The 13,918-nt window shown below is 39.1% G+C and overlaps 1 protein-coding gene across 2 annotated transcripts in view; it reads left to right on the top strand.

The window, feature by feature from the left end:
• Positions 1-13,918, top strand: part of MLLT3 (MLLT3 super elongation complex subunit) — a 285,130-nt gene that overhangs the window by 152,175 nt on the left and 119,037 nt on the right. For both annotated transcript variants that reach the window (XM_034987920.1, XM_034987921.1), the window contains exon 3: positions 6,531-6,613. In XM_034987920.1, coding sequence (XP_034843811.1) covers positions 6,531-6,613 — 83 coding nt within the window. The remainder of the gene's footprint in view (positions 1-6,530; positions 6,614-13,918) is intronic.

A 13,918-nucleotide genomic window follows, 5' to 3' on the forward strand; every position in this document is an offset into this window, starting at 1 on the left:
TTGCTAACTCTAATGACGTAACTGCTCTGAAAGCTAAAAATGTGCATATATTTTTAAAAAAATCCTCCCTTTTTTTCCCCTCTGGAGAGAGAGGCTAGGAATATTCTAAGTCTGTAAGTAAAGATTCCAAGTTACCAGCAAATGAAGTCATTTTTATGTTCACCATTAAGATTTTTTCAACATGGCCAATTTGGAATCTTGAATTCTTTTTCCAAATCTAGGAGTTTTTTTTGTAACATTTCAGAATTAATGATCCCTCTTTTATATATGTAATCCATTTTTTGCCCACCTGGGCTTTCTGAGTGTGTTATGGTATGAGGTTCTCCATGCAAGTATAAACTTTATCCATATTATCTGTTTTTTCTTCATCATTTTCTGTGTTTCCACTTACAGTGACTGCTCCATTATACTGTTGAACTTTCCTAATGACTTTGCTCATGCTGTGCTTGCCATCTAGGGCCTTTCTTATTTTTATTTTTTTTAATCTTTTAAAATTTTATTATGTTACGTTAATTACCATACATTACATCATTAGTTTTTGATGTAGTGTTCCATGATTCATTGTTTGCGTATAACACCCAGTGCTCCATGCAATATGTGCCCTCTTTAATACCCATCACCAGGCTAGCCCATCCTCCCACCCCCCTCCCCTCTAGAACCCTGTTTGTTTCTCAGAGTCCACAGGCTCTCATGGTTCGTCTCCCCCTCCGATTTCCCCCCCTTCATTTTTCCCTTCTTACTATCTTCTTCTTCTTTTTTTTAACATATAATGTATTATTTGTTTCAGAGGTACAGTTCTGTGATTCAACAGTCTTTCACAATTCACAGCACTCACCATAGCACATACCCTCCCCAATGTCTATCACCCAGCCACCCCATCCCTCCCACCCCCCACCACTCCAGCAACCCTCAGTTTGTTTCCTGAGATTCAGAATTCCTCATATCAGTGAGATCATATCATACACGTCTTTCTCTGATTGACTTATTTCGCTCAGCATAATACCCTCCAGTTCCATCCACGTCGACGGCCAAGCTTGCTCCATCTCTTCCTTTGAAGTTCATACTAAAGTTATGTTCCATTGACTCAACTCCATTTCATAAATGATGGGCTGGGTTCAGAGATGAGAAATGGCTGGAGGCACAGCTATAGCCCTTGGGAAGCATAGAATTAAATAGTGGTGGGGATGGAGCTTGATAGTAGCATAGATAATAGACTAGCTAGTAGGATCAATGAGAAAAGAGGTTAAACTTGGAAGAGGGAAACTACCGTTGTTGTTTTGCAATATTGGCAGAAGGCTCTCCAGAGGAGGTGGTATTTGAGTTGGTCCTTGAGTGGTGAATCCTGAAGAGGTGGACATATGTTCCACGTCTGTTCAGTTAGCTAACTGTATCTAGCTTGTTTCTTAAAAGTTTGTGGAAGTTAATTGGACATTTATCTCGTGTGGCCACAGTTCTATTTTGCATATGAAGCAATTCGGTTTTTAGAATTGCTTTTGAATTAAAAAACCACCACCACCACCACAAGGTAAAAACCTCAACAATGGAACTCAGAAGTTGCCTGATGTTACCTTTAGTCGTTTTTCAGGGAGACAGAGGAAATGGCACAAAGGGGGAAAATATTTTTTGCCATTTAGAAATACCTGTTTTGAAATGGGCTGAGTAGAAGCAATGGCAGAATCTTTGTGTGTTCCCATGTGTGTATGCTTATAAAAACAAAAGCAAAACCCAACTGTTGATTTTTGCTCTTTTCAAAATGTCACAAGTGTAAAGGCTACCATGTTCCATGGTGGTGAGGTGCTCAGACTGCTAGATGCTAGCTCTAGACTTCTAAATGCTCCCACAGGACAGTTGAGGGCAGAGACATGGGCCAGGTAGCCCCTTGTTTCACTGTTCTTGGGGGCTCTGAACTCAAGCAGGAAGGGAAGGAGTCCAAAATGCTCAAACTGGAAGGGACATTTAGCACAAAGCATTGGTAATAACCAGTCTATATATAGAGTTCAGTGTGTTTCCTTCCTGAAGGACTCTGCACCGTAAATAAAGTAAAACCAATAATTATCAATGGTCAACTGGGCCATGTCCTGAACAAAAGTGTTCAGATGGGCATAAATCATAGTGTCTAAGCAAACAGACTGGAGAGGAATCTACCAGCTGTTTTCCTGAGGATTAGAGAAAAAACTATTGCCCAATGATATTTTTTTTAAAGCTTTAAATGAAGGTCTTATGAATCTGTAAGAGCTTCTTCTTCTTCTTTCTTTTTAGGGCTAAAAAATGGGATCTTTTAATTAAGTTTATTTATTGTGTCTGTATATGAACTTTATGATAATAGCACAAATTTATTTATTCATCTAAGGAGCATTTATTTCCCTGTACCAAGCACCGGGTTTTTTGTTTGTTTTAGTTTTTTTGAAGACTTTTTCTCCTAAATGAAGAATATTAAAAATCTCAGGTAAGGAAATAAGATTTTGACTTATTCCACGTTAACCAAAATATGACCTTTTCCCCCCTTCATTGGTTTTTCTTCCTTGTGTGCATTTTTTGCACAACTTAAATAGGTTAATGGTCACTGTATATAGCTAGCATTATACTACATATTTATATGGGGAGTGTGCCTACTTTTGAGAAGCTATTTTAAGAAAAAAAAAAAAAAAACTACAGTTACTCATTATTTACGCACACTTCGGGCTGTTCCTCTCAGGCATGAGTGTTGTGTGCTGGTAGACCTTCATGCTACATGTGATTACTTGGAAAGAGATGTTTTGAAAATGTCTCCTAGTTAGAGGCTTGGAATACCTGAGCAGCAGTATGTGGAAGGAGAGGAGCAGGAACATGTTATTTATGGCTGTATAATGTTAGTTTCAAAATGACACTGGGTATCCTCTGGCACAATTTGTTAACTCAGTTTCTTGAAGTTTGGTACTATCAGAATTAAAACCAGTTGCATGGGAGTACTGGCTTTCAGGAGAAGGCTCCTCTGTGGCAACACTTCCTATCACCTCTACCCATTTTTATAAAAGTTCATGTTGATTGTAGGGCGTGGGAGTTTGGAGAAGAATTTGAGTGCTCCCGGAAAGCAACTTCTTTAGTAATGGTAAATCAGTGAAGGATGGCATGCCTCTTTAAAAAATTCAATTCAACAAACATTTGTTGCTTTACTTGGCTCAATGTTAATGCCCGGAGTTACAGATATGAGTAATAATGGGGTTGCTGACCTCAAGGGGCTCAGTCTAGTGGAGAAGTCTGAGAGGTGAGTGAATGTTATCTTGCCAGTCTGATAAATGCACCAACCTGATAAGTGCAACACGAGAAGCTTGGAAGAGGAACAAGGGAGACATTCTAAAAGAGCTAACGTCTGGGCTGGATTTTGACAGGAGTGAGAGCTTCCAGGGATTTCTACTGAGTATTAATTTGCATAGTTTAAAGAATGGATGTTAGTCCTCCCACTTTACTATCACCTAAAAAAATTTGGTGGCTTTCCAAAGATGAATGTCCCTTTAATAACTTCTGAAACTTTTATTACATAGATTTTAAGATTATCTGATTCTCGAACAATTGAGAGGAAGAATGAGTTGAAGGGTTTAGGATGCTTAGATCGTATGAAGGTGACACAGTAGCCAGTGATGATAGAACATGGATTCTTAATGAAGAAGCATTGCTGAGTGACACAAAGTCTGAAAGGTGGTCCTTTTAGTTTAACAATAATTGCTTTATGACTAATGTACTATCCCTGGCTAAAATGTTCCTTGGTTTGAACTCCTGTTTCTTTTTAAGAACTAGGTTAGAAACTCATGTTAATGATTTAGGTTATACGATACTTGAATAAATAAACTACTTCCCATAATTTGGCTTTCTTCAGATTGGGGCTGTAAGTTTCTATCTGTATTGCTACAGGTTTTCTGGCATGTTTAGTGTGTATAAAAAGTTTCTATTCTTTGCTTCTAATTAAGAACTCAGGGTGCTCTACAGACATCGTTTATTGTTATTTATGAAAATATTGCATTTAAAAATAATTGAGGTATGCATTGGTAAATAGTTTCTTATAAGCCAGACTTTTACGGAATATTAATATATAACAAATCATTTCCTTTAGAGGGTGGGAAAAAATCTCAAACTTTCAACTAGAAGATGTGCTCACTAACAGCTGTTTCCTATAATAGAAGCAATTTGCATGCAGAATAGAGAGAATGAATTCAACAAAAGGGGGTATAGAGAAGCAGCCATAACTTCCCTGGCATGTACCGCAGCCCCCAGAATAAACTTCCTTCAAGTGACATTGGCATGATTAATCCCCAGCGACCTGGACACTGAAACTGCTGGGTGGCAGAGAGGCTTTGCAGTCTGCAAATGTCATGGGTGTAATACGAGCCTTCTGTTTGGGGTGAGGTGGGGAGTGCTCAGTGCTTTTGGTGGCATATCCTCTCCCAAGGGTCCAGGAGATTTGAATATTCATGACAGGTCAGCAGGTGGTTAGTGGATGCTGGACTGAAGCTACTCTGAGTTGTTTCGCTTTTTCATTTTTTTTTCTTTTTATTAGAGACACTTGTAAAGTCCAGGTGAGATTCCTCATTCCTGATTGACTTCTGATGTCCTGATTGACTTCTGATGTCCTTTTGGGGAAGGGTCCCTGAGGTGGATTAAAGGAGATGTCCAAGTGTTAAAATCCTATCTTCAGTATACCTCTTTATAACCATAGTTGTACTTGTGGAATATCTAACGAATCTTCATGTGTATCATCACCGTTGTCTAGAAGAAAAATAACTTACACTTGAATTTCTACACGTACATAGTCTTCTTGCATCTTGATGGCCATGCTTACAGTTGGGTATATGGTTCTCTTTCTCTCTGTCTCAAGAGTGAGAGAGAGAATCTTAAGCAGGCTCCATGCCCAGCGCGGAGTCAGATGAGGGGCTCTATCTCACAACCCTGAGATCATGACCTGAGCTGAAACCAAGAGTCAGACGCTTAACTGACTGAGCCACCCAGCGGCCTGATGGTGTTCTCTCTTTTAAAGCTGAAGGAAGTGGAAGCTGTCTGGAGAATTCTTACCCCAGGGGCCATGGACCTGAGTCTTATCATCAAAATCCAGGGCTCTACTTGCTGCCTTCTTTCTATTTTCATCTGAAAAGTTTATATGACAATTGGGTATTTCACGGATTAGATTTCCTGCCTCACTTCAGTCACTTTTTGAGAACTTACATGTGCCAGGATCTGTGCTGTGTCTTATATATACATCATCCCTGTTTAATCCTTACACTGGAAGAAAACCCTATGTTCAGAGCTCTGAATTAGAGTAACTTTCAGTAACCAGATGTAGCCTGGTTAGCCTGAGGTGGAGCCCGGATTGGCACCCATGTGTGCCTAAGCCCTTGACACTTGACACTCATTATCTTCCTGAGGTGAACGTTTCTGTCCTTGAAGCCTGGAAGTAAATTACAGATGAGATTCCTGAATATGTGGTAATGGGGAACTCTATTGAGTGTCAAACCCGTAATTCAGACAGTGAATGCTTTGGGAGGGTAAAAGAGGAAGAGATGATAGTACTTTGTGGTCTGGAGAGGCCACAAAATTTGTGATGAAATTTGAATTTGAACTAGAGAGGATACTAACAGTATTATCAAAGTGTGATGGAAGGAATGGCAGGAGGACGGGGCATAGTTGGGACATGCTGGGCATATTTGGGGGGAGTTGGTGCACTTGAATGTAGCATAGGAAGATTGATGGGTGACAAAAGAGGAAGGCTGCAAAGGTAGGCTGGAGCCCTGCTGCAGAGGACTTGAGCTGCCACATAGAGGACTGTGTTGCCTTGATGTTCAGCATCCACATTTTTACTTCTTTGTGATACTATCAAATGCAGTCTTAGCTGGAATAATTTCAGTTGGCTTGTGACTGATTTTGATTTAATTGATATTCTAGTGGTATGAAATCATATTTAGCTTCTTGAGGGTGTCTCTCATTTCCCAAGAACTTGCCTAAATAGTCTCGCCTAATTCTTTTTTTTGGAGAGGGGGGACTGGGAATAGTGACACTATGGGCACCAATAACATTGGGAGACTCTGGGTTTCGGATTTTCTAAGGAAGGAGGGTGTCCTGCCACTTTTTGGCATAGAAATCCAAAAAGTGAGGGGTTTAAGGATGGGGTAATTTACATCAAAGACCTGACATAGACAGTACTTTTGTTAGGAAACTTTCAAGCTTTGGATCATAGGAGCTATCCTCAATTTCCCTAAAGCTTTAGGGCAGGGTGACAACTGAAGTCAAGTTATTACTAATCATGGTTGACTGCGATGAGATGCCTCCATCAAGATTTTAACAAACAGCTTACAGATTTGCTTTACCTAGGAAAATTATTGTAGATTCTGGAGAAGTAAAGGATAGATCAGAGGTGGAGATGGGGATTTAGCAAAGGGCTGTGAAAATTGAGCATGATCTAGATAGTAGAGTGGGTTTTGTTGTTTTTTTTTTTTTTCCAAAAGAAAGAATGCCTTTTTGTCTTTTATTCTCCTCTCACCTATTTTCTCTTTTTAATGTTGCAGTGTGCAAAGATCCACCTTACAAAGTAGAAGAATCTGGGTATGCTGGTTTCATTTTGCCAATTGAGGTTTATTTTAAAAACAAGGTATGTAATCTTTACCCATTAATCTTTCAGTGGAAGATCCTCCATTAAACAAATGATGTTTAAAATAATTTTGATTCATAAACACTTCTATCGCTAGATGATTTGAAAATAACAGTTAAATTTGTCTTCTAGGAATTTTGGCTATTGTTACCCTTAATTATAGAGGAAGTGGCTAAAGATAATTTCAATTATGTGAAGCCAGATTATATGAAATTCATTAAACTTTCCTTTTTAAGAGAAGAATGATTACCATTTGAAAAAGAAGATTAATATATGTTTGTAAAATAGAAAAGAGAAATTAGATTTTTTCAGTGAAATGCTCCTTTTCTCATTTTCATATTTTTAGGATTTTAGACACTTGCAAAGAATAATCTCTCATTTATCTTCAGCTGCCATACACACATGGCATACATACACAATTATATCAGCTTGACATATAGATTTTACTGGATTTAAAAGTATATATGTAGCAAAACACACAGACTATATAATATTACAAATTGCTCAACCTCTGGGGTTCACTTTTCTTATTTATAAAATGGGGATAGGATAAGAGTATCTACCTCATAAGGGGGCTATGAAGATTAGATGCAGTATGTTTGTGTAGAATATTTAGAATAATGCTTCATGTATAAGTAAGCACTTGGTAAATGCTAATGATTACTTTTCTCAGTAATAATACTGAAATGTTCACGTTTTTTATCAAATCAGAATTTGTTGAGATGCGTTATGTCTGCTCATGTGATATGACTTCACATTGATGTATTGATTTATTTTTTCTCATATCAATTTGGATTTCCCTAAAACCAGCTTTTAGCTTTTTTTATGTGAAAATTTGAGATATAATTTGCATATCATAAAATTCATTTTTTTTAAAAGTGTGCAAGTCTTCAGGTTTTAGTATATTGTGCAGACATCACCACTATCTAATTCTATGACTTTCTTAGGATTTTCACCACCCCGTAGTGAAACCCTGTACCTAGGGCAGTCACTCATTCTTCCCTCCTCCAGCCCCTGGCAATGATTAATCTACTTCCTTTCTTGATGTAATTTCCTATTCTGGTGATTTCATATAAATGTGTGACCATTTGTGCCTGGCTTCTTTCACTTAGTATGTCTTTAAGGTTTACCCACATTATAGGATGCATTGATATCCTTAGTATTTTTTTTAATAACTGAATAAAACCCTGTTGTATGAATATACCACATTCTGTTTATTAATTCATATTTTGCTGGAAATTTGACTTTTTTCCACCTTTGCCTACTGTAAATCATGCTGTTGTGAATATTCATATACAAGTTTTTGTGTGGACGTATGTTTTCAAATCTCCTGGGTATATACCTAAGTGGAGTGGTTGGATCATATGGTAACTCTATGTTTAACTTTTTGAAGAACTGTCAACTGTTTTCCAAAATGACTGCACTATTACACATTCCCATCAGCAGTGGTGGGAAGGATCCAGTTTCTCCACATCCTGGAAAACACTTGTCATTTTCCTTTTTTAAAATTAAAATTATCATGGTGCATGTGAAATGGCTTTGGTATGTATTTGCCTGATGACTTATGATTTTCAACATCTTTTCATATGCTTATTGTCCATTTCTTTGTTTTCTTTGGAGAAATGACCCTTTAAATCTTTTTTTTTTTTTTTAAAGATTTTATTTATTTATTTGACAGAGAGAGACACAGCCAGAGAGGGAACACAAGCAGGGGGAGTGGGAGAGGGAGAAGCAGGCTTCCCGCAGAGCAGGAAGTCCGATGCAGGGCTCGATATCAGGACCCTGGGATCATGACCTGAGCCGAAGGCAGACGCTTAACGACTGAGCCACCCAGGCGCCCGACCCTTTAAATCTTTTGCCCATTTTTTTAAAGTATTGATTTTCAATTAAAGTGGTTGTGTTTATGGGAAGGAGCGAGAGCCTATATCTCCACCCATCCCTGTTTTCAGTATTCTAGAAGTTTACTATTTTTTAAAAAGATTTTATTTATTTGACAGGGAGGGGGAAAGAGCACAAGCAGGGGGAACTGCAGACAGAGGGAGAGAGGGGGAGAAGCAGGCTCCCTGCTGAACAGGGAGCCTGATGCAGGGCTTGATCCCAGGGCCCTGGGGTCATGACTTGAGCCGAAGGCAGACATTTAACTTACTGAGCCACCCTCAATAATTCTAGAAGTTTAATTAATAAAGATCATGTGGTGCTTTTCTTCCCTCTTGTCACTCATCCAGTGTTTTATTTCATCTAGGCATTGGGCTGCCCATAGGAAGAGTCTAGGCTTTCAAGGCAGAAAAGGTGTTGTTCCAAAGAAATGAGGGGCTAGACAGTTATGATCTCTTGTGGGAGGATCATAATGGCTGTAGCATTCTGTTCCTATCTCCTTAAGTCAATTTAACATTGCACTGGCTTCAGTTTGGAAATAATGCGGTAGTGAGGTATCTTCTCTCCTTTGTTTTTACCTTTTCTGGTCATTTTTTTTTTTAAAGATTTTTAAAGATTTTATTTATTTATTTGAGAGAGAGAGAATGAGAGAGAGCACATGAGAGGGGGGAGGGTCGGAGGGAGAAGCAGGCTCCCTGCTCGGTGGGACTCGATCCAGGGACTCCAGGATCATGACCTGAGCCGAAGGCAGTCGCTTAACCAACTGAGCCACCCAGGCGCCCCCTTTTCTGGTCATTTTTACAGGCTGTCTGTTCAATAGAAAAAATTATTTTCTGAATTCCTCAATTCCCTTATTTACAGAAATAACTGGAATCTCTCTGCACACCACACACATGTGCACACACACACACACAGGTTCAGTCTTCTCGGCACTTTGGGTAGTCATTCTTATGACTCATCTTCTTGACTCATTTTGTGAAGAATTGTAGTTTATTAAAAAAATGAAGGGAGGGGACGCCTGGGTGACTCTGTCGGTTAAGCGTCTGCCTTCGGCTCAGGTCATGATCTCAGGGTCCTGGGATTGAGCCCCGCATCGGGCTCCCTGCTCAGCGGGGAGCCTGCTTCTCCCTCTGCCTGCTGCTCCGCCTGCTTGTGCTCTCTCTCTCTCTGACATAAATAAATAAAATCTTAAAAAAAAAAAAAAATGAAGGAAGAAAGAGGCACATGAGATGGAAAGCAGTAATTCCTTTGGGGCCATTATGAAATAGACCCTTGAGTTGAACACCATTAAATAGATTTTCTGTTTAGCATCCATATCAGTTTATTTCAATTTTCTAGTTTTAGATTGTCTTTAAGATTTTATAGTTAATAATTGCTATTTTTATAGGTACACAATGAGACATCTATATTTCACTGTTTGTAATATGAAAAAGTGAGATACACCTAATTGGTCCTATGTAGAGATGTGGATCACTAAATGGTGGGTTAGGAATACACGGAATGCTATACAGCAGTTAATGAACAACATGGATAAGTCTCAAAAACAAGAATGACAACTTAAAAGTTACGGAAGTATATGGTTATGATACCATTTATGTATGTTTTTATAAGCCACTGAAGCTGAGAATAAATAATGTTCTAGAAATACACATACGTAGCTCAAGAGTGTGAATTGAAATGATAGCACGGGAACTAAGTAGCATTGGTTCCTGGGAGGATCCATAGAGCAGCTTACATTTATAAAATTGTATCCTTTGGGGGTGCCTGAGTGGCTCAGTCAGTTAAGTGTCTGCCTTCGGCTCAGGTCATGATCCCAGGGTCATGAGATCGAGTCCCCCATCGGATCCTCAGCAGGGAGTCTGCTTCTCCCTCTCCCTCTGCCCCTCCCCCTGCTTGTACTTTCTCTCTCGCTTGCTGTCTCAAATAAATAAAATCTTAAAAAAAAAATTGTATCCTTTGAAGCAAAGGTAAACACAGTGAAGTGTTAACATCTGTTTACTCTCAGCGGAAGATACATGGGTGTAGTATTTAAAGTTCTTTTCTGTATGTTATTAATTTTTTAGTTAGAAATTGTTGCTTTGTCATCTCTTTTCATTTATCTTGGAATTTTTTTTTTAAACCAAAGTTTTGCTGTATTCTCTGAGCTGGATATATTTCTCTTTTCTCTTCCTACTGAAATGATTTGTGGGTAAAAATTTAGGAGTCTGGGCTATTCCTCCAGAATGTACATTTTATTTCTTTTGAGTTTTTATCATTCATCCCTGGAGTTGATTCAACTCTGTCTTGAAGAACAAACATCCATTACAATAATGGTTTATGAAAAATATTGTTCAGAGTTTTTAGAGGAGGTGAAAGCTGCAAAAAGACTTCCGTGTGATCTTGGGAGAGTCCTACTACTGCATATTAAGGATGATATCATCCTGTCCTCGGGTCCACCTCCATCTTTTCCTTTCCCTGCTTCTCATAAGCCTGTCTTCAATTTTACTCATTTATTTGAGAGGTCAGAGTCATTGCTCCAGAGCGGGAGGTGGAGTGTCTGTCAGGGCTGCTTTTGAGTTCGTGTATGTTTATTCTATCTTATTTTGCATTTGTGTTCAACAAAACAAGCTTGTCTATGAGAATTATGAGTGTTGCAGAAACTTTAAACCAGTAGGCACACTAAAACATAATTGACTGTAGCATTTTAGGTTTAAAGGATCCCGTGCTTCTCTCTTTCATTCTGTCCTCAGAGAAGGTACCTGAGTAAATGTCAAGGACTGAAGCAGAATGAGAGGGACAATTTGATATTGCCAAAACCAGATTTCCACCTCTACGAGGAAATGTATTAGCTTTATATATAGAATAAATGCATAGTTTCTTGTTTGCAATTTGAGAAGAATCTTTCCTGAGGAGCATAGATTGACATAATATTGAAGTCTGCTCTCCAGGAAAGAGATCAGTTGGCTAGAACGCAAGGTTTGTGAGTACTTTTTCCTTACTCAAAAAACAAACAAAAAACCACACACACACAAAACTTTAAAAGAAAATTGCACTCAGGATTCATAGAAAGATAGTCACTCTCTGTGGTTCTTACCCTTAGTTTCATGGAAAAGTGATTGCTTTTTTTTATATTTAAGTGTTGTGAAGTGATATTATTCATTCTTTTTCTGCTGGTAATGATTTATACTCAATATATTTTTATCTTTAAAAACATTTGCAGGAATATATGTATATATATATATTTTAAAGATCTTATTTATCCATTTGGGGGAGAGAGAGAGAGAGCGCACACAGAGAGTGAGTGAGAGGGGAAGCCGACTCCCTGCTGAGCACAGAGCCAGACACAGGGCTCAATCCCAGGACTCCTGAGATCATGACCTGAGCCAAAGGCAGACACTTAACTGACTGAGCCACCCAGGCACCCCTGCAGGAGTATGTCTTTTGACTCCGTTTAATCATTATTAACTATTTGGTACAGCTTTTCCCGATTACCCCATGCATTTGCCCAGATAAAATCTATGTTGAGTAGAGATTGGCAGGGGCATAATATATCATACTTTAATATTTTCTGTGAGTTACCTTTAATCCACTTGGCAGTATTTCCAAATCTGTATTTTTAAACATCTGTGTGGTATTCAATGGTATGATATACTCACTTGAAGATCATTTCAATTTTTTTTTTTACCATTACAAACAATGCTACCACGAACATTTTATCATCTATATCTTTGCACACATATTTGAATATTTTTGTGGAAGAGATTCTTAGAATTACTGGGTTAGCATGCTGATAGATACTGCCGAATTGTCTTCCCCAAAGGCTTTACAAATTTATAGACCCAATTATAAGGCAGAAAGCAGCCCTTCTTATGTTTTTAATTAAATTCTAAGGTGTGTTGACTGTTTTACAATTTAGAGGAGAGGCAGGTAAGTAAAAAAATGATCATAATTCAATGTGATAATTACATTAATAAAGGAACGCTGTAAGAGGGATGTCTAATACAGATTGGGTTGGAAATATTAGGAAGACTTTCCAGTGGATTTCATGCTTTAGCTGTGTTGTGAATAATGAGTGCATTAAGCAAGCAAGGGAGGAGAGGTGTGTTGGGAGGGAAGACAGTGTAGGCGTGGGGAGCAGTACATGTGAAAGGCAAAATGAATGAGATAATGTGAAGTATTGGGAACTGCAAGTGCTTCACAATTATGGAAGCACAGGGTGTCGTGAGAGAACAAAGGAAATGCAGGGAAGGTATTAAAGGACTAAGATGGTTATTCCAAGGAAGTGGGATTTTATCCTGTGGAAAATGATGAGTCATTAAAGGCATTTATATCAATGAAAAGATGTAATCTGATTTTTCTGTTGGGAAAATCACTGTCTTGTCACTGTGGGAGGTAGAATGGGGTGGGTTCAAAAATAGAGGAGATGACCAGGTGAGGAGTGATGAAGGTCTAAGCTAAGGCAAGGGTATGGTGACTGGACAAAGGGGCTGAATTTGAGAGTTCCTAAGGGGGGATTCTAAGTAGAACTGGGAGACTATTTGAGTGTGGTGAGCGAAGGAGGAGGAAGAGCTGGGGATGGTTTTTCTGTATTTTAACTTTGATAAGAAGTTAGGATTTCTGCTTGCCAAGATACAGAGGATAGGAGAAAGGACAGATGAAGATAAACTCAGGTTAAGATAATCCATGACTTTGCTGTTGCCATGGCTCAACTTAGTGGAGATGTGGGCAGACTGTGGAACACGTACATCTGGCCATCAGGTGGGAGCTGGGCTGGAGGTATAGATAGGGGAGTCGTTGTCCTGTAGGTAGAAGTGACCCCCTGTGAATGGGTGTCCGCTCCTTGGGGAACTTTGCCTAAAGTTAAAGGACGCCTAAGGGTCAGGGAAGAAGACTAGGAAGGAATGCCAGTTAAGTGTGAGGAAAACCAGGGGAGAAAGGTTATCCCGATGAAAGAGGGAAGGAGCAGATTTCAGGCCTGCTTGCTAGTGAGCGAATGAGTGGAGACTGATTTGGGGAAGTGTGGATGAGGAGGTGGAAACTGTAAATTTGTAGCAGGAGATGCCTACATTTTGACAGTTTCAGGTGCTAAGACTTTTGAGTCAAAAGAAGTAGATTCAAATCACTTTGTTTCATCACAATAGTAATATAACAAATTGTTTTTTTTAAATAAAGAAAAATTTTTTAGGGATGCCTGGGTGGCTCAGTTGGTTAAGCGTCTGCCTTCGGCTCAGGTCATGACCCCAGGGTCCTGGGATCGAGCCCCGCATCGGGCTCCCTGCTCTGCGGGGAGCCTGCCTCTCCCTCTGCCTGCCGCCCCCCCTGCTTGTGCACACACACTCTCTCTCTCTCACAAATAAATACATAAAATCTTTAAATAAAGAAAATTTTTTTTAGAGTGAACTGGGGAGGGATGGGCAGAGGGAGAGAGAGAATCCCAAGCAAGCTCCATAC

Source organism: Mirounga leonina, unplaced genomic scaffold (assembly GCF_011800145.1).
Source record: "Mirounga leonina isolate KUSES-001 unplaced genomic scaffold, KU_Mleo_1.0 Mir_447, whole genome shotgun sequence".
Classification (NCBI taxonomy): domain Eukaryota; kingdom Metazoa; phylum Chordata; class Mammalia; order Carnivora; family Phocidae; genus Mirounga; species Mirounga leonina.